At 37.0% G+C, this 20,707-nt stretch overlaps 1 protein-coding gene across 2 annotated transcripts in view; it reads left to right on the top strand.

The window, feature by feature from the left end:
- LOC575541 (plexin-A2) overlaps nucleotides 1-12,526 on the top strand; it is an 85,087-nt gene extending 72,561 nt beyond the window's left edge. For both annotated transcript variants that reach the window (XM_030972214.1, XM_030972215.1), the window contains exons 20-31: nucleotides 262-499; nucleotides 5,174-5,316; nucleotides 5,783-6,054; nucleotides 6,746-6,959; nucleotides 7,571-7,727; nucleotides 8,238-8,341; nucleotides 8,557-8,647; nucleotides 9,172-9,362; nucleotides 9,703-9,869; nucleotides 10,427-10,639; nucleotides 10,903-11,056; nucleotides 11,454-12,526. In XM_030972214.1, coding sequence (XP_030828074.1) covers nucleotides 262-499; nucleotides 5,174-5,316; nucleotides 5,783-6,054; nucleotides 6,746-6,959; nucleotides 7,571-7,727; nucleotides 8,238-8,341; nucleotides 8,557-8,647; nucleotides 9,172-9,362; nucleotides 9,703-9,869; nucleotides 10,427-10,639; nucleotides 10,903-11,056; nucleotides 11,454-11,549 — 2,040 coding nt within the window. In that variant the 3' untranslated portion in view covers nucleotides 11,550-12,526. The remainder of the gene's footprint in view (nucleotides 1-261; nucleotides 500-5,173; nucleotides 5,317-5,782; nucleotides 6,055-6,745; nucleotides 6,960-7,570; nucleotides 7,728-8,237; nucleotides 8,342-8,556; nucleotides 8,648-9,171; nucleotides 9,363-9,702; nucleotides 9,870-10,426; nucleotides 10,640-10,902; nucleotides 11,057-11,453) is intronic.
- Nucleotides 12,527-20,707: the final 8,181 nt, after the last annotated feature.

The raw sequence follows: 20,707 nt of genomic DNA, 5'->3' as shown, positions 1-20,707 counted from the left end.
GTAAAGAATTCGAATTTGGAACATAAGATATGGTTATTATTCACAAATTGAAGAAACTACAAGTAATTTAGCAAACAGAGGAAGTTGCAGGGTTGTTGTTTTTTCAGATTATGATAATAATGATAATAACCAGTTCTTTTATAGCGCTTTTCAGGACATCAGGCCCTCTCAAAGCGCTTTACAGATATATTATGATTATGATATGTTATGATTATTCAAGTTGTAACTATAAAACTGTTATCATCCATGCACTCATCTCAGGTGTACCACGGTTCCTTGAGTTTCCTTGTGGGTCAGGTGGAGTACCTCCCCCAAGCCATCCCCCTGGCCCTCATCGTTGGATCGGTAGCGGGTGGGGTTCTCTTCCTCCTCGTCATCCTCATCATGGGGGTCTGCATCGCCTCCTACCGCAAGAACAATAACAACGAGAAGATCTTCAAGCAGATGGAGGATCAGATTGGAACCCTGGAGCTTACAGTGGCGCAGGAGTGCAAAGAAGGTAAGGTCCTCGAAGACACAAGAATCTATCTGCAGATACAGTCAAACCTGTCTACAGCGACCGCTCAAGGGAAACACCGAAAGTGGTCTTTGTAGACAGGTTCCTTTAGTACATGTTTCAATGAGAAACCATTTTCAAGGGAAACAAAAAATGTGCTTGTTGTAGACAGGTGGTCACTAAAGCAGGTTTGACTGTATCATCATCATACATAGTGGTCATAAAGCAGATATTTTCTTGTACTCCGTGTATAGTAGGAGAGATTGGCTATATTATCTTTTTAAATGCACTTATTGCACGATATACACTTCATTAACAGAGAATGTGCAGCGCCTGGTGGCAGCTTCCGCATTCTCTCCTGTTTTGCTAAGTTTTGTTACCATCAAGCAGCTGAAATTAACTCCAATTTTTACATCAGTGCACAGATTATGTGCTCTAGGTTGGAACCATGGCAATTTTGGGGAAGAAAAAGTCTGAAATAGGTTGTATTTTCAACTTGATTTTGTTGGTGATTTTGTACCAGAAGACTCCAGTAGTACATGGGGCTCACTCAAGCCCTCATTCACTGTCACTACACAGAGAGAATCCCTTTCAGTGTGTTCAACCAGCCTTTCATTCTGGACATCGGTGCATTGTCACTCAAGAACAATCAACAATTGACCATTGTGTAAATCTTTACAAAGTGAGAATGACTTTAGCTTTGAAACTCATCCAGTATTCAGCAGTGTACTTGCATGGACTATGCCCCTTCTACAATGATGAGTGTCAACTGGATAGAGAAGTTTGCCTGAACTTAAAATTCCTCCATTTACTACGCAAGCCGTGTTTGACTCATGTACAATACAGCGAGGCCAAAGTAGAGAATTGGAGAGACAGCAAGCGAAAGAGATGGAGAAGGCGAGGAAAGAGAGGAGGAAGAGGACTACATTCACAGTTATGGTCTCGGCTAGAGACTATCATGTAAGTCAACCACGACGAACTCCATATCTGACTCAAGTAGCAACGATAGTAACTTCCACATCTGTTTCACACAGAGATGTGCTCCCCTCCGTATATATGGCCAACGCCAGGTCATTAACTAACAAGTTTGATGAATTTGTATGTCTTGTTCAAAGTTTTGACTCGGATATTGTGTGTGTCAGTGAGACATGGTTCAGTGAAAGCATCCCACAAAGCGTGTACAATATTCCTAGATATTCTTTGTTTTCGAAGCACAGGACAGTCCGACGAGGTGGTGGAGTCGCCATCTTTGCCAAAACCGACATGAACCCGACTCACGTGAAACTTCATGTACCGGAAGAGCATGAAATAGTCTGGACGCAAATCAGACCCAGTAGATTGCCAAGGAGTGTTTCATCAATTTACATCGCATCAATCTACTCGCCACCTGATAACACCCATGCAGATGAATTGGTCCAGTATCTCACTTATGCAGTCGACGAGATTCTTTCTAACCATCCCACAGCCGGTATTATTATCATGGGTGATTTTAACCGAACCGATGTGTCCCCGCTCCTTAGGGGGCAAAACCTGAAGCAAGTGGTCAACCGTCCAACTCGGAATCAAGCTGTGCTGGACAAAATTGTAACCAATTTGAATCATCTGTACTCCCCTGTTCACATTGTAGCCCCACTTGGACACAGCGACCACAATGGAGTTACTTGGCTGCCGAAAAAACAGCCACCCCATAAAAATAAAGTGCAACACAGAGTTGTCAGACCTTTCCGTGAATCTAGTGTCCGTCCCTTTGGTAGCTGGATAACGCATCACGACTGGAGCAACGTTTATGATGAAAACGATGTTGAGCGTAAGTGTGAACATTTCTATAACGAGCTTAACACTGCCATTAATCTTTATTTCCAATGTAAGACCATCAGACTACATGCGACAGACAAACCGTGGATGACCGTCGGAGTCAAGGGTTTAATAAACCAGCGACAGACGGCATTCCACAATAATTCCTCAAACCAGAACAATCTCCGCAACAAAGTGCAGAGAGAAATCTGTCACGCGAAGGAAGCTTTTTACCGAGATCGTGTCCAACACCTCAAACACGAAAATCCCAGCGCATGGTATCGCTATATCAAGGTCATGTCTTCCAACATGCAACAGGATGTGTCAATCGCACTGGAAGATGTTGACGCGACTGATTCGGTAGCAATCGCCAATGCTATCAACTCCTACTTTGTTAGCATAGCCAAAGACACACCACCCCTTGCAGCAAAGAACATTCCTGCTTATAGACCCTTTCCACTACACTCGATACCTTCTGTCCAACCATGGTCAGTCTACAAGGAACTGTCCAAAACGCACGTTGGAAAAAGTGGCGGTCCAGATGGAATATCCCCACGTTTGATCCGTGAATTCGCCGTTGAACTCAGCTCCCCATTATGCAACATCTTCAATGCCTCCTTTGAGCAAGGCAAAGTTCCAAGTTGTTGGAAGAAATCACTCATTGTTCCAGTTCCAAAGGAAAACCCGCCTACCTTGCACAAGCTGCGACCTATAGCTCTAACAGACTTCTTTGCAAAGCTCCTTGAACTGTTTGCTTACAAATGGCTCATGGCAGATATCTCCCCTGTAATCGACTCTCAGCAATTTGGCAACCGCTCTGGCCTATCAACAAGCCACTACTTATTGAACTTGCTAGAATACTTGCACTCCAATGCTGACAAGTCCGGATCAATCACAACAGTGGTACTTACAGACTTCTCTAAAGCATTTGATTTAGTTGACCACAATGTCGCAATCAATAAGCTGTTCACCATGGGTGCAAGACCATCCCTCATCCCATGGGTATGCAGCTTTCTCACAGAGCGTACCCAACAGGTTCGCTACAAGAACCAACTCTCTAGGAACCTTACCACGTCGGCAGGGGTTCCTCAAGGCACCCGTCTCGGACCGCTCATATTTCTCGCTGTTGTCAACGACGCACTTCGGACGTCAGATTGCCACCGATGGAAGTATGTTGACGATCTCACAGTGGCCGAAACTCGCCGAGTGAACTCCCCATGCAACCTCGACACGACCCTCTCTTCCTTTGAACAGTGGTGTGAGGAATCAAACATGCGCCTCAATCCCACCAAATGTCAGGTCATGCAAATCTCCTTCGCGCGTCGCCAACTGCCTCCACCCGAGATAAAGCTTCTTGATCAAATCATACCAGAAAGTCAGCATGTAAAATTGCTTGGCGTGATCGTGAGGAACGATCTTCGTTGGACAGATCATGTCAATAATGTCACATCAAGAGCCGCAAAAAAGCTCTATATCTTGAGGATGCTCAAACGTTTTGCTATGCCTACAACGGACCTCCTCACCGTATTCACCTCATACATCAGGCCGATCCTTGAGTACTGTTGTGTAGTTTGGCACTTCTCCCTAACCCTGCACCAAGAGAACCAATTAGAGCGTATCCAGAAGCGTGCCCTTCGGACCATACTAGCCGGTGGGTACGAGTCTTATCAACGTGCTCTTAGCGCTTGCGACCTGGTATCGCTCAAAGAAAGGAGAGCGGACCTTTGTCGGGTCTTTGCCAACAAGCTGTTCAAGAACTTTCGACATTGGCTACCGGAAAGCCAATCATCAAACAGACAACTAAGACACAGCAACCGATTACGAGAACTAAAGTGTAGGACACAACGCTACAAAAATAGTGCGATCCCACAAATTATCAAACTGCTGAACTCTAAATAGTGAATTGAAGATTAATGTTTAAATGTTGCCTATAAATGTGGAAATCTATTTATTCTTGCCTCAAAATTCTTTTCTTTAAATCAATCATTCTGAAGTGCATTCCCATTACTTTTCAATTACATTTTTAATTTGTTTTATATTATACCAGCTCTGTGTTTGTGGAAATGTATTTACTCTTGCCTCAAAATAACTTTTTACAAATCAATTCCTTCCCACTTATGTGGATGAAATAACTATTTTCAATTACATTTTCAATTTTTTTTATATTACACCAGCTCTGTGTTTGTGTTCCTCTCTCTCTCTCTCTCTCTCTCTCTTTGTTCTTCTCTCACTCTCTCTCTATCTCTCTCGCTCCCTCTCTCTCTCCCTCACACTCCCTTCTCTTCTCCCCTTCTCTCTCCAATCCCTCTCCCTCAACATTCCTTTTCTTCTTTCCTTATCTCCCCGCTCCATATTTGCTTTATTTCTGTCTTCCCTTTATGAGTTTAATTGAGGTTCTTGTCTTTGAATTATTGTTAAATAACGAACTGTAAATATGATGTTTTTTTTAAAATATTTTTTAAATAAAATCTCTGTAAATCATGCATGCAATTCAGCCATTGGCTGCGATATGTTGATGAATAAATACCATACTACTATATATATACTATATATATGAATGATGTTGCTGAGTGTTTCACCGTTTTTATGATGAATCATAGTTTAACCATTGTGAACTGATCAATTAGTTTGGTTAAAAGTCTTAGAATTCTTTGAAGGTGAAAGCATTCATCACATGTTATAGATTTAAGGTATTTGGAAAAATCTCTTGTCTCTAGAGGAAAGACAGAAAATACAGCAATTTTGATAATTTGTAAAATATAACAATCATTCTCACACAAAAAAAAACCTTACAGTATTTTGCTTGACAATCGCTTGTATACCATTCTATTTTGCCTTTACCATTAAATATTTCCCTATCTTTCACTTTTCCTTTGATTATAGCCTTTGCCGAGTTACAGACTGGTGTCCTGTCCATCACACATGACATCAAGGGTCACGGAATCCCAATTCTTGATTACCGATCTTACGTTGTCAAGTCTCTCTTCCCTGAGAACCCCAACCATGCTGTACTCAAAGATCTCTCGGTAAGTCGATTGCCCAACAAGTCACTGATCCTAATGTTGTGGGGCATAGGTAGTTCTTATCAATGAAAATATCTTAAATTCCTGAAATGTGTTAACATTATCAAGACACTTAACACAAAACTCTGTTGATATATTGCAAGTTTTTTGAGTGTTCACATATCTTAGTAAATTAATTTTGATATATCTGCTGTGAGTACATTCTTTACACTTTGGCGTATCCAAGTTACACATTTATCAATTCGCTTTTCATGGGTAGATGTTCCTGCAATTTATTGGCTGAGAACTAGAGAGGGGGGGTAATTGCAATATTACAGACTTAACATCTTGTTTTTACACTCATCAGTACTCATACTAATACATATGCGGGCCTTTGGCCTCTTTGTCTTCAGAGGTACTGTTGAATTAAGAAAAGTATAATCTGTCCTTGAATGTAATTTTAATAAAAACCCAACTTTTTGATGTTAAGGTTGCTGGTGTGAGGAAGGACTTTGTTCAGAAGGGTCTGTGGCAGTTTGGCCAGCTGCTCTCCAACAAGTCTTTCCTGATGATCTTCATACGTGTGCTGGAGGAGCAGCGAACCCTGTCCACCAAGGACTTCAGCAACGTTGCATCCCTCCTGGTAGTGGCCTTCCAGGGCAAGATGGAGTATTGTACCGATGTCTTGAAGGCTCTCATGGCAAGGGCTATCAAACAACACGTCAAGGAGGGAGAGGAGTCTGCTAGAGTCTTCATGAGGAGGTGAGAGAATGATGGTGATCTTTTTGCTCTATGGGTCACTCAGTGTTATTTAGGGTACGTGTGTATATTCCCTCCCTTTGAAAGCACCCCCCTAAGTCTGGTGTGTAAAGTCAATATGGGCCGATTTTTTTGTTTTGTTTTTTTGTTTTGGTATTACAAGCCAGACTTTGTTGCATGAAAAGTACCCCTTTACCAGAGATTTTGGGAACATGAATGCTGTCCCTCCATTCTTGGAGTGGGGGGCTGGGGTTGTAGTGATGCCTAAGATGGCAAAGTTGATGAACATGATTGTAGAAAGTACTTTCAACAATTATGATTTTGAGAATATATGAAAATTGTATGAGAGAAAATCATTGAGGTGTGTTCTTAAGGAGATGAGATATTAATTGTTCCTTGATCCTCTTGATGTCCTTCTCGCTCATTAAGAATTAAAATATTGTTATTATAATTCCTGATTAGGAAGTATAGTAATTGTACAAATACTTCCAATGATGGAAATGGAAAAGCTAAAGCTGGTGCACAGATATCAATGATAATGATAACAGATGTACATGTATAGTTCTAGGTTAAATAAGGAATTTAGATAGTTTGGTAGACATCATCGTGATACCAGGTGAAATGATATGACAGCATGGTTGTAATGGGGATGAGGATAACATCATAAATTTGAATACTATTCATATAATTCCAGAGGATCATCCGTTGTGGAGAAGATGGTTGGTAATTGGCTTGCTGTCCTGCTCTACAATCATCTCCAAGACTCTGCCGGTGAGCCGCTCTTCAAACTCTTCTATGCCATCAAGCAACAGGTGGAGAAAGGACCAGTCGATTCAGTGACGGGGGAGGCCAGGTACAGCTTGACGGAGGGGAAACTCATCAGACAACAAGTTGATGTCAAGCAACTGGTGAGAATAAGAAAATTTATGTCATATTTGTATTATGCACAAAAATATCAATATTTGTACAAAGGATAAAAAAAGTGGGTGTATATTTACCATTCAGTAGCATGAAGGATGTTTCATGGCATCAATTAATTAACAGAAATCGTTGATCTTCAATTAATTCCAGCCTGTTAATATTGATTTCAGTAGACTATTGATCCATGCAGAAGCGGTTTCATTATAGGATTAATAATTACGTATACTGGCAGCTGTATTTGTTTTTCCCACTCAATATACCTGGTATCCTGACAGTTGCCCCTGCAACAATTGCCCCTGTCTCTATTTCGTCAATTTTGTAGAGTTGGGGTTGAAATTATGCTTTAGGCTGGGGTTAGGGTCAGGTATAGGTATAGTGTTGGGTCGGAGGTTGAAGATAAGAATTTGATCAGTGTAGGAGATTGATGCGAAGCAATTGTCACAGGAGCTATCTCCTATCCTCATTTATAAATATGACTAGTTGATAATCATGCGAAAGTTGACATTTGTGATAAAGTGATCTTAATTCTCCTCAATCATGTGAAAAATCGACATTTGTGATAACGTGATCTTTATTCTCCTTATCCCATCTGCTACAGACCTTAAAGGCACAGGGACCAGACCGTAACACTCCAATGGTTGAAGTGAAAGTCCTTGATTGTGACACCATCTCCCAGACCAAGGCTAAGATCCTAGATGCCATCTACAAGACCTCGCCTTACTCGCAGAGACCAAAGAAGAATGAACTTGATCTAGGTAACTTTAGGGTTTTGTTTGTGATATTTTGTTTTGTGAACTCTTCCAAAATGGAAAGCAGCCAGCAAGGGAAATCTTAAAGTTACCAAGTGTTAACCAATCATGAATTGAAACGTAATAACTTTAGCCTTTATCATATTGTCTTCAGACATGAAGGCCCGAATTCACAAAGGAGGTTTGTCGACAAATCTTGGTTTTCGTTTTTTTTTACTCGTTTTTACAAACCAGGTTTGTAAAAAATGAGTGAAAACGCATCATACGACGTACGAAAACCAAGGTTTGTCGACAAACCTCCTTTGTGGATTCGGGCCGAAATGTTTTGTCACTTTCAGCTTATATTAAATCAAAACTTATCGTAGGGAGGACGTTGAGCCAGAAGGGTGTTGGCTCCTATACTTGTACACTCACTCAATGCCTTTCTGGCTTTTATCAGACGTATTGTATCAGATGTCTATGAAGTCATTTTTAGATTCTTCAAATAATACATTGTATTTTCTTTTGATGTTACAGAGTGGTATGATAGACCAGGTGGCAAACAAATTCTTTTTGACGATGATGCACTGAGACCTATGGAGGGTGGATGGAGAAAGATCAACACCCTTTCACATTACCAGGTATGAATTAAAATTTGATAAGAATTTTATAATGGCATCTTATGTTTATTTCAGACAAGTAATAACTATTTGTTGTTGTACGCATTAAGAAAAGTGAGTGCAATTGTAGGCACTATGCAGAGTTCCATTCTTTAACTTTGGAAAGGTTAAAGCACTCTTTGATGTCTATACAACTGGGTTGATATAATCTCTTCTCATTTTGACATTCTCTACAGGTTACAGAGGGTGCAACGGTCTACCTTCTACAAGCTCAGGGGAGCAGTGGATCCTTACATTCCAACCATTCTTCACCAGCTAGATCATACAGTAAGATCACTAATCATTTCTTTTAAGGATTGTATGAGTTGGATAGTCCTAGCAACTTAATGGCCCGAATTCACAAAGCAAGGTTTGAGCTCAAACCTCCTTTTGTTTCGCCAAACCTCCTTTTGTTCTTTACAAACCAGGTTTGTAAAAAATGCGTAAAACGCGTCATATGACGTACGAAAACCTTGGTCTGAGCTCAAACCTCCTTTGTGAATTCGGGCCATTATGTCTCAAAATATAGGACACTTTTCATCATATTTGTTTTGTTTTTTTAATTTAAAGAATATGGTAATAAAGTACTTCAGCTGTAGTTTATCTCTATTAAAGTTATTGCGAAGTAATAATTTTTAATTTTGACTAGTATATTGACCTAAATATAGAAAATAAAGAAAAGTTGCAAAGATTCGAAAATTGTGCAACAATCATATTTAAGAGATAGATTTAGGTGAATAAGCTTCAACTTGTCAAATTTCATATATAAGCATTACCTTTAAGACCAATTAATTGTCTTGTCTGTTTTGTAGATAATGTCAATGTGAGCTACAACATCCAGACCCCAGCATCTTCCATGTCACCGATGATCACCATAGACTATGAGAATATGAATAGAATGTGGCATCTGGTGAAGCCCCAGGACCACCAGCAGCAAGAGAATGGTGTTACTGATCGGAAGATGATGGCAGAGATATACCTTCCTAGGCTGCTAACTACCAAGGTATGGTGTCGCATGTGCAATGCCTTGAATTTGATGAAAGAAATCCATCCTGGATTTTTAACTGGGGTCGTGGTAATAGGCATTCAGGTTTCTGCTTTAGGCTATGGAACATGTAACAAAAATTTGGTATGTAATGCTATTAAGATATATATAATTATGTAAAAGTGAAAAAAGTAGATCACCCAAGTTATTATCTAAAAGATGGCTTTGTTGGTGCTGGTGCTAATACACAGTTTATTAGTCAGAACCAACATGTTGCATTGCAGTGAATAAGTGAATATGGCTTCTAGGTCCTAATCGTTCAATCTGTCTCACTCACTCTTATTCTCCTCTCCATCAGACCATCTTGCACAAGTTTGTAGATGACCTTGTGACGACCGTCTTCATGTTGGATGATGATAACTCCTTGCCTCTCGCCATCAAGTATCTCTTTGATTTCCTGGATGAACAAGCTTATGAGAACGGTATCACGGATCCTGCCATCATCCATGCTTGGAAGAGCAACAGGTAAGAATACATAATTCACATTAAATGTAATAACTAAGTCATTTTGGGGGGAGATTTGACTCCTTAACCCATAAGAATTTGAGATTGCATTGTAAATAAGTGGATTAAATGGCATTTGGGTACGCACTCACCAGCAGCTGCTTTGACCATGATAAAGAGATTGAAACAACTTGATAGCAATTAGAGTTTCAAATCTTTGCTCCCACTCAACAAGGTTACCTATCATGTGGGCACTGTTTTCCAGCTGTGCCTGAACTTGTATGCATACAAACATTTTCTAATCAAGATACATGTTACAATTTTACAGATTTGCTCTGTTTAAATCAAAGATTCCACAAATTAGAATAACTGATGAGTATTAAAGATCTGTTTTATGATGTTTTAGAATAACAGATAATACGGAATACTAAGTTGATAGACCAAGTTCGAAGGTAAATTTAAATAGTTATGCATTGAATATTACTTTTCCTATTTCTTTTCCACATTAAAGTTGCTATGTAAAAATGAACATGAATCTATAATCACTGTACTCCTTTCTTTGTCCTTTTCCTATCCAGCCTACCCCTTCGGTTCTGGGTGAATCTGATCAAGAATCCTGATATGATCTTTGACATCCACAAGGCTGACACGGTGGACTCCTGTCTTTCCGTCGTAGCTCAGTGCGTCATGGAAGCGTGCTCTGTCTCGGAGCAACAGCTCAACAAGAATTCACCGGCAAGCAAGCTTCTTTATGCCAAGGATATCCCTGCATACAAAGAATATGTCTCACAGTAAGTCTTGTACATGCCTTAATCTTAGCACACAGTCTGTAAAATGAATATATACAACATGGATTTAATTTCCTGATTAATTGTTTTGAAGGGGAGGGGTGTGTTTGCAGTGAATACATGTCTATGTAATCATATTTGTGTTAAAAGTAATATCAAATTTGCAGTTGTTCAGACAAACCAAAAATGTCATTTGATTTCGAAATTGCAGTTCTTTCTGCTGGTCGCTTGAATGTTTATTCATTATATTCATTATTCATTCACAGGTACTACAAAGACATCCAGAACATGCCTGTGATCAGTGATCAGGACATGAATGCTATGTTAGCTGAGCATTCACAAAGACATCACTATGATTTCTACATGCTATCAGCTCTCAATGAACTCTACTTTGGCTATGCCTGCAAGTACAGAAGTGAAGTAAGTATTGAAAATTATCATTTTGATTTTCAACAAACATTCGGTCAATCATCGGATGTGATAGGAAGGTCCCCATGTTGGAGAACAATGCATTAGTCTTGGGTTTCAGTCTTGCTTGAAATAATGAAATTATGTGATTGAAATTATGTCTGTCAGAATTGTGTGATGATGCAAACATAATTATGGATGTTAAATGGTATACAAGTCTGATATCAAAATCTTTCCTGCTATAATGGCACATTGACTAAATTATCAATGTATATCAGGAGCAATGTACTTGCACTAGGTTGCTCTTTAGGTAAATTCTTAATTTTTCACCTCCAAATATATTACTTAATTATTTGTTTTAATATTAACATTTTGTTATCTTTTACTCTCTCTTTCATGTACTTCTCAGTTAATATCAGCCTTAGATGAGGATGACACATCCATCAAGCAGGGACATGCGGAGAAGATCGAAGAGATCGAGAGAATCATGTCCAAATCGTTCTGACAAATAACCATCAACCCAAGAGAAGTAGGCAGAAAGAATGGGATCGTGCTACCAGACTCCGACATACAATCCACCACCTGTTAATGAGAGATAGAGAGAGAGAGAGAGAGGGAACAGAGAGAGAGAGAGAATATGAGAGAGCGAGAGAGAGAAAGAAAGAGAGAGACAGAGGGGGACAGAGAATGAGAAAGAGAGAGAGAGGGAGAGAGAGAGAGAGAAAAACTTAATGTAAAAAAATTGTAAGTACTTGAGACATCTAAACTGAAATATAAAATTTCAACTCAAAGCAATTTGAATCTGGAATTTAATTTAACCTTTTTTAAATTAAAACCTTAGATTTAAAGCAACTAGTGTTAGTATCATTTTGGTGCAAAGTAAAAACAATAAAGAAGTTATGATAACTAAATAACTAGAATTAAATTTTTAAATTCAGATAAACTGCTTGATGGGATTTATTTTCAGACTGCAACATAAATTCACCAAAGAAGTCTGGACCACATATTATTGAGAATTAGAGAAAAGGATTAGGTCAAGTAAAACGGAAGTCTGGAACGAACCATGTTAAGAAAATTCTGCCTCCTTCGATTGGGTTGATACTTATCAGAGAACTTTATATCAGATTATATATTTTTATATATTGATGCAAATTGTACATAAAGGAAAACTTATCACTTCCAAGAGCTCTTCATTCTAACAATTTTCTGTGATTATCTTGCAATTGTATATTGAAATCCTGCTTTAGAGAAGCTTAAATTGCAGCTGTATAATTCGGTGTAGTTGTAGCATTTAGCTCTTCTAGTATAGCCCAGTATCTTTATGATTTTTGCTGAATTTTGCCGTGAAGATGACATGCAAAGAAAGTATCCTAGGTGCTTGTAATATTGCTTTCATTTTATTTTATTTGATGCAAACTGACATTTAGTTAAAATGATTGTATCAGGATTGGAGAGTTCCAAATGGAAGCCCGGCTATTCTAAGTTGTTAGAAAAACCAGGTGACCACTAGAATATAGCAAAAGGGAGACAATTGGGGAAATGGCGTAGGTAACAAATTTAATGGACGGAATGAAATCTATACAAATATGCGATAATGGGATGATTAATTCAAAGTTATTCATCAAATTGAATGAATTGAATTTCTTTATATACTTTAATGAGGAGGAAATGGAGTAATGGTTTAAACTAATACATTATATTAAATAAACAGTGCAGTCTTTAAAATGTGTGACTGTAAGTTCATTAAACTGTACAAGTAGGAATAAATCAAGAGATGATTATGTAATCTTAGGGGGATATGTTGTTAATCGTGTTGTTATTTTTGTATTCAAGTAATTAGGGTTTCACGACTATAACACAATCTAAGCATGTACATGTATTATTGATGTTGAGAAATCAAGCCTATCCTGTTCATTCCCAAGTATACTTCTACGTTCTATCTTTTAAAAGCTTATCGCATATTTGATTTTTATGAATATAAACTCCCTGACTTACCACATTTATTAATGTATTTATTTAAAAATCAATTTAGTCCTTTAATTTGGTTATTTTAGTGTGTAGCTATTGGTGGAATGTTGTTAAGTAAGCTTGAGCTGGCTCAAAACCAAAGAGTTCTTGTAACAGTACTCTCTTTCCTACCGGCATTTATTCATATATTCCCAATTCATACAAAATTCCTTCCTTCATAGTCCTTTTTGTATTTTGTCTAATATTTTTTGGTTTAATTTTAATTGATAATGTAACAACTATACATCACATTAACATTAGTACATGGGTACTTAGATAAATTCAGAATATAACAAATTTGTCCAATATATATATACATTATTTATTTATCAATTTAAATATGCAGATATTCTCTTGAATATGCAAGCATGTTGATATTGTTGTCCAACCCATTTTCTATTCAGTACAATAGTAGAGATGAGCTTTTGCTACATTATTTGATAATCTTTTTTTATATATTTTTTTTATATATTTTGTATTTATAACCCATTATGTGTAGTCTTAAAAATATTGACAAACCTCTGAAGTTAGTAATTGAATGGTATGTAAATTGTAGCCATTTATATTGTATTCAGAAATAGTGCATATACCTGACATTAATTTTGCATGGCTTGTGACATTTCTTTTTTCTTTGCATTTGCTATATTTAGCTTGTATTCCTTTAAAAAAAAAATATGCAAAAAAAGTGCAAGATATAATGCCATATGTAAAGTATTAAGATACAGTCTTGAACAAAGTGCCATTATCGTTTAAAAATCTATATCATATTTGTGTTTTTTGCTATATGGAAATTGTTCACATTCCATGACTATAGCAAAATACATTTAGTGTACAGCACTTTTGAAGGAGCTGGTTCACATATGCCTTGTATTTTGGTGCAGGTTTTTTCCTCCCTATTGGGTGCCAGATGTGATATGCAATTTTCTGTCACATTTTCAAGCAGTGGGGATAGACCTTTTAGATATAGTGTCATGGAATTGATGGTGCAGAAAATATTGTTCGTACTAGTATGACATCCATGATCATCAATATTATATTTGTCTGGGTGTATTGTCGTTTGGCATACATGTTAGTGTCTTGTGAGCTGAAGTTGTGTCAGAAAGTGTAAATTATGTTATTGCGACATATTTAGTGTTTTGAATTTATCATAATACCATGTGGGAAATTATTGGACATACTATGTTTTAAGGAGAGAAAAAAATGTAATCCAAATTCGACAAAAATGGCATACTTCCAATTAGTGATGGATACCAAGTATTATCTTTTTTGCTCTAAACAGGTATCTAGAGAAAAATATATTCAGATCGTTGTTGTACAAATTCAAATCTTATCTTACAGTATATACCAACAAACGCCTCTTCTTCCTATTTGTGACTAGGAATACTTCCATACTAATTGACTCTACATATACATGAACTTGTATATATATAGAGAAAAAAGCAAACACTATTTTATATATCTTACTTAACTTGAGTATGATACCAGCAAACCAATTAAAGCAATAATGCGTATTGTAATTGTTGGATACTAGTAATCACATTGACTATGCAGAATGATATAGGATTTGCATGTATGTAGATCTGATATATAATTTACATTATATGTTATTGGATGTAAATATCAAGCTAATGCATAACTTGTAAAGATGATAATGATGATGGTGTTGATGATGGTGATGATAATGATGATGATGGTGATGATGATGATGGTGATGATGATGATGATGATGGTGATGATGATGATGATGGTGTTGATGATGGTGATGATGATGATGATGGTGATGATGATGATGATGATGATGATGATGATGATGGTGATGATGATGATGGTGATGATGATGATGATGATGGTGATGATGATGATGGTGTTGATGATGGTGATGATGATGATGATGATGATGGTGATGATGATGATGGTGATGATGATGATGATGATGGTGATGATGGTGATGATGATGATGATGATGGTGATGATGATGATGATGATGATGATGTTGATGCTTATTCTACGAGTTAATTCAGTACTTAATGTGAATTATTGTAGTTGGAAGGGAAAAATTGAAAAATGATTGCAAAAAATTATAACTTTGATGTACACATTCCTTGCAGATAATGCTGTATTTTGACATGCAAAATATATACATGATCATGTACATTCTTGTTATCTGTTAGATGGAGTGTAAAGTGTTCTCTATTTTCAGTAAAAATGACTTTAAATATATATTTATAAGTTGATGCAAATGAAACAAATCTTGGGAATGGAACTTCCATTTAATTGCCAGATTGTATAGTTAGTTAAAGATATTGAAATCATGAGTATGTAAATATTCTTGTATGTATTTAAAGATATATGAAGATGTTGTTATGAGCATGTATATTGACATTTTGTTTTTGCATATGATTGTTTTTTCATTGTTTTTCGATTTTTGTTTTTGCTGTCGAAAAACTTGATATCCTTCAACTCATTTTACATGTTTTCCAAAAAATGCAGATAACTTTGAAAAATAAAATCTTGAAATAAATTCTTAAACATTGACTTGTGATTTGTGATTTATTATTTTTTGTCTGTATACAATATATATTCATAAAAATGAAAAAGATTGTATATCTTCTATGAGAAATGACAATAAAGAAAATTATGTTGAAAATATGGGATGAAATTAAAGGAGGTGATCTCACTAATCAAAATGTATGCATTCAAAAAAAAATTACGGTACAGCGTGGTTCAAGTGCTCAATTCAATAAAGGTTTATTCAAACATGTTTTGCAGTACAAAGGCTGAATTATACATGTTTTACAAAGATTAAAATATGATATAAATACAAATTTTAATTGTGAATAAGTACCAAATTACATAAAATACGAAAGAGTGAGAGAGAGAGAGAAAGAAAAGAAGGGAGAAATACAAAAAGAGATGGAGAAAAAGTACAGTATGGTTAACGTATAAACACAGAAGAAGAAAAACAGTGACTTGATAGCAACACCATAAACATTTGATACTGATCAGAGTATCACAAATATGATAGATGATTATTATAAGCTTTTATTCGCGTGATGATTCTTGAGTGTACGTGTGAGATTAGGAGAGGCACTATTTTGGAATCACTTAGTCCTGCAAGTAAATTCTTGATATCTTTTGACATTTCGTAAATTGAACTTGTTAGTTTTCTATAGGAGGTAACCACGATTACAACATACTTTTTTTTCATAATTATGAAACCGCAAAATCTTTATTAAATTTTTCTCTACAATTCAAAAGAGATGGCATTCTAGTCTTGCTAATGCATTGTCATATGAATTGTAGTTTGATCACAAAATTATTCTACATTCTCTTTTTTGTATACTTAATATATCATTAATCTGTCTGCTAGTCAAACTTGCAGAAAAAGAGTTATACAGTGATCCAAAATTGGTACGGTCAGTAACATATCACAAACAAGTGAGGTTGTAAAGTTTTAAATGTAGGCCTACGTAGCATGCATGCATAATTTCCTTATACTCTTCTTTATAATTTCAGTTACATGATATGAGTGTTCCACTTAAGGCCACTTTGAATTGTGACAACCAAGAATCTTAACCGTATTAGGTAAAGGTATATTATCAATATGATAACAAATGTGTCTGTATAGGTTGTTTAGAAAATGAAAATAACATCCGAGGAACATTAGAATACATTTCAACAAATAAATCACATGTTGTAGAAGGATCGTTAGTGCGATGGCCCCATGAAAGACCACTACTTGTTGGTGAATGGGCTACCCTGTCAAAAGATTAGAAATAAATAAATAAATAAATAAATAAACGTCATCCCTGGAATGATCTATCAACCAAGTTCCAAACTCTCGAATACCACTTTCTCGTAGAGGGCGCACATACCTTTTATTGGGCCCTGTCTTATCAAGAGTTGATCGCAACTATGCACATAAGAGATGGGAGACTGCAAACTTGCGATTGATTGGGACCAATCGCAACACTTAATATAAGACGAGGCCCTGGTCTTATTTTCATTTTGCGATGTACAACGTTGTTAAGAAGGGTGCCATAAAACCACAGAAATGTCAAATTACAATTCTGTGCATACAACACAGTGTTATGATCGCTCATGCCTATATCGGTTCAAGAATTTGGGTGTCTCGGTAGATTACTATGGCAGTCGGTGATAATCTTTTTAAGCAATGATTTTGAAGCAGTTGATTATCATCCGAATCATTAAAATCTCCTACAACAGAAATAGCGCCCGCTTCTACATATATTTTAATAAACAAACTATCAATCATAGTGCTTGATGTACTCATTTGCCATAATATTATCTCGGAGGAAAATATATTAGACATACGATGAGACATGAAATATTTTTTGATAACTTTGGTGGTAGTATGAATATCAATTGAGTTTGCTTTTGTCTGTAGATCACGGGTCGGGATCACGGGGTTTTAATTAGTGCTTCACTACAAATTGCAACACCACCACCCAGTTTTCCAACGCGAGATCTTAAAAAAATTGCATATCCAAATATTGAAAATGAGTCAACTGGCCTATTATGATTTTGTTCGTCCGACAAGTTTCCGTACTAGGTAGTTATCGGCATTATATAAATTTGTGACAAAAGGACCTGGTATATCTCATCAAATTTGCTATTATTGAACGTACATTACATTTTTTTAAAATCGGGATCATGACTGTTCATGATGAACAGATGATATAAATTGCACTTGCTTCAAATTTTCAGGACAGCATTTTCTCTCAATGTTTTTGTACTCTTACGCAGAAGCGGATCTAGAGGGGGGGTTGGGGGGGGGGGGGGTTGCAACACCCCCCCAAAAAAAAAATCCGGGGACCATTTTTTAAAATCTTATCTTTTTTTTAAAACTTGTAATTTTATTTTATTCCATTTCTATGTATTTATTTCATTTATTATTATTATTATTATTTATTATTATTATTATTATTATTATTATTATTATTATTATTATTATTATTATTATTATTATTATTATTATTATTTCTTTTTTTCTTTTTTTTTGGGGGGGGGGGGGTTGGGCGAACAAATGTCACAGAGTCCCTTGCCCCCCCCCCCCCATCAGCTTTTTTGAGGACACGGGCCACCGCCGAAGTGAAAAAAAAAAGAAAGAAAAAAGAACGCACGCTGGAGAGAAACCCTTTCAAGTGCAAATATTGTGAGAAGATTTTCAACTCATCTGGTAACTTAACCAAACACATGATAACTCTGGATATAACTGTGTATTTAACTGTTACTTGATTTAAAAAGACGTTATCATGCACTGCTTTTTATGGTCTCCATTGTGTTAATAGATGCCAGGAAAACATCACTTACGGGGTTCAAATAAACACCCCCAAAAAATCGGCTCGCCGCTTCGCGGCTCGTGGACGATGCTCCGCATCGTCATTATTTCGGTCAACCCCTCCCTTAGCAAAAAGCTAGATCCGCCCCTGTTACGGTGTGTATTAAAGACCAATATCTGACAGTAATTTTATATGTAACGAATTCTTTAGTTTCCTTGCTCTTTCTATACAATACGATGACTTAGTGGGTGTGACGAAATGTTTAATGTCTTTATTATTTTCCAGGTTTCAGGAGGTAATTTATGTTCACGGGTGCTCAGAAACGGAATATTTAAGAGACTTGTGTTCTGGTGCAATGTCAGGTCCCGGGGTTTAGGTGTATATCACCACATGGTATACGTTGGTTGTTATTCCAACTAAAAAGTTGGCGTAATACAATTATAATTGAACTTTTAAATATTTGAGGTGATATAACATCCGCCCACAATAATTTTATGGGGAAGAACGAAACGAGGTGGAACTGTTCGTTGTTGTGCACAACATTATGCATAGTACACATATGATATTATGATAATTGATATACTGACATTCATATTTTCTTTGTGATGGAAGGAGGAACGGGAAGTAGAGGGAGAATGAGAGAAACAGAGAAAGAGAGAGAGAGAGAGAGAGAGAGAGAGAGAGAGAGAGAGGGAAATAAAAAAAGGAGGAAAAAAAGGAAGAAAGAAAGAAGGAAATCAAGGAAGAAAGAAAGAAGACAAAAGAAATTAATAGAAATTTCAGAGCGCAAGAGGACTAGGCAACACCAGTGGCGGATCTAGGAGGAGGGGTCCCCTCACCTGGCCAAAAAACAGGTAAATTTAACCATTTTTATTTATTAAAAAAAGAAATAACGGTCCCCCTCCCCCTGGTTCAAGGGGGTGTAGGTATTGAGTAAAAAAAACAGGGCTCACTAGCCCCCCCCCCCTTATTCGCGGGCTGGCTGATTCGCCGCTAAACATTTTCTCACGAATTGGGTCCCTAAGTTGGCCCCCTCCCTTGCCGCCGGCTGGATCCGCCCCTGGGTAACACACTTGAAAATTAAAACCAACAGGGATACAGGTAGTATCATTTTATGCTCGAAAGAAAGAAAACGGGGAGATCACATTCACATTACCGTCAATACCGTGTACCTTTGAAGTGGAGTATTTGCTAGCTCGCTCGAAATGATTAGACTCAGTGGCAAGCGACATCAGGCCCCTAGTACCGAGTACATGCACCTATGAACAGAGTGATCATACCTTTTAGAAAACTAGGATTTAGTCACTTCAGCGAGCATATCATTTCCATGGAGATCAAGAAGACAAATTGTGAGAGAGAAAGTACATTCAGATTCAGATTCGGACTCAGATTCGGGCTTAAAAGACAAGTCTGTCCCTCTTTGCAAGTTGATTTGAATAAATAGAGACAAATTAAACAAACAAAACTGAAAGTTTCATCGAAATGGGATAAATAATAAGAATGTTATGGAATTTCAATTCATGTGTGTCTTAGAATTAGAAGGAAAAAGAATCACTGAAGTGACTCGGTAACATTGTTGAAGGTTGATAAAAAAAACTGCGTAATTTTGTATGCATTGTTACTTTTTATATTCCTTTTACTGTACTAACCCTCTAACATGAAAAAAATACGGATTAAAATAATAATAATAATAATAATAATGGTCTATTTTTAGATTAACTTTAATTGTTCATCTAGCATTGAAGTCTTTACCAGTCCTTAGCACCACTTTCTCTCATCTGAACAATGTTACCAAGTCCGCTACTTGCTCCCTCTATTTAGAAAACAATGCCTAATCGGTGACTATTGGTCCCCAATGATCCTCTTTTTCTTATTTTAATCGAGAGCTGAGTTGATGAGATAACCACCTGTCCAGTGACCTTGCAGGGTGGTCTAATCCCTCATACAGATAAGCTTTAACAAAACATAATTATTATCAGTGGGGAATAGTTAGGGGATGGCACATCTCACGTACCTAGCTCTATACATTCTTTGTCTCTATATATCATTTACTCTTACACAGCCCTTTGTTTGGCCTATTCAATTGCTAGTAGACTTAGACCCCCTATATATCTAATTAATTAATTTAATCTTCACCTATTAATTTGACAACAGGTAGAATTTACTAGTTGCCACGCCCCTTTTAAAGTATAGATGATGTGAACTACAGCACCAATCACATTGGTCCACGAAGTGGTTATAAGCTGATTTGGACCTCTGTCATTGGTCGACGTCATCACAACCTTTTGGCGTGGTGTTCAATGATTGGACAGCTTACACGTGTGTGTGTAGTAAATGTGACAGAAATACACGT

Source organism: Strongylocentrotus purpuratus, unplaced genomic scaffold (assembly GCF_000002235.5).
Source record: "Strongylocentrotus purpuratus isolate Spur 01 unplaced genomic scaffold, Spur_5.0 spur5_scaffold_6, whole genome shotgun sequence".
NCBI lineage: Eukaryota > Metazoa > Echinodermata > Echinoidea > Camarodonta > Strongylocentrotidae > Strongylocentrotus > Strongylocentrotus purpuratus.
This window is presented reverse-complemented; position numbering and strand designations above follow the sequence as displayed.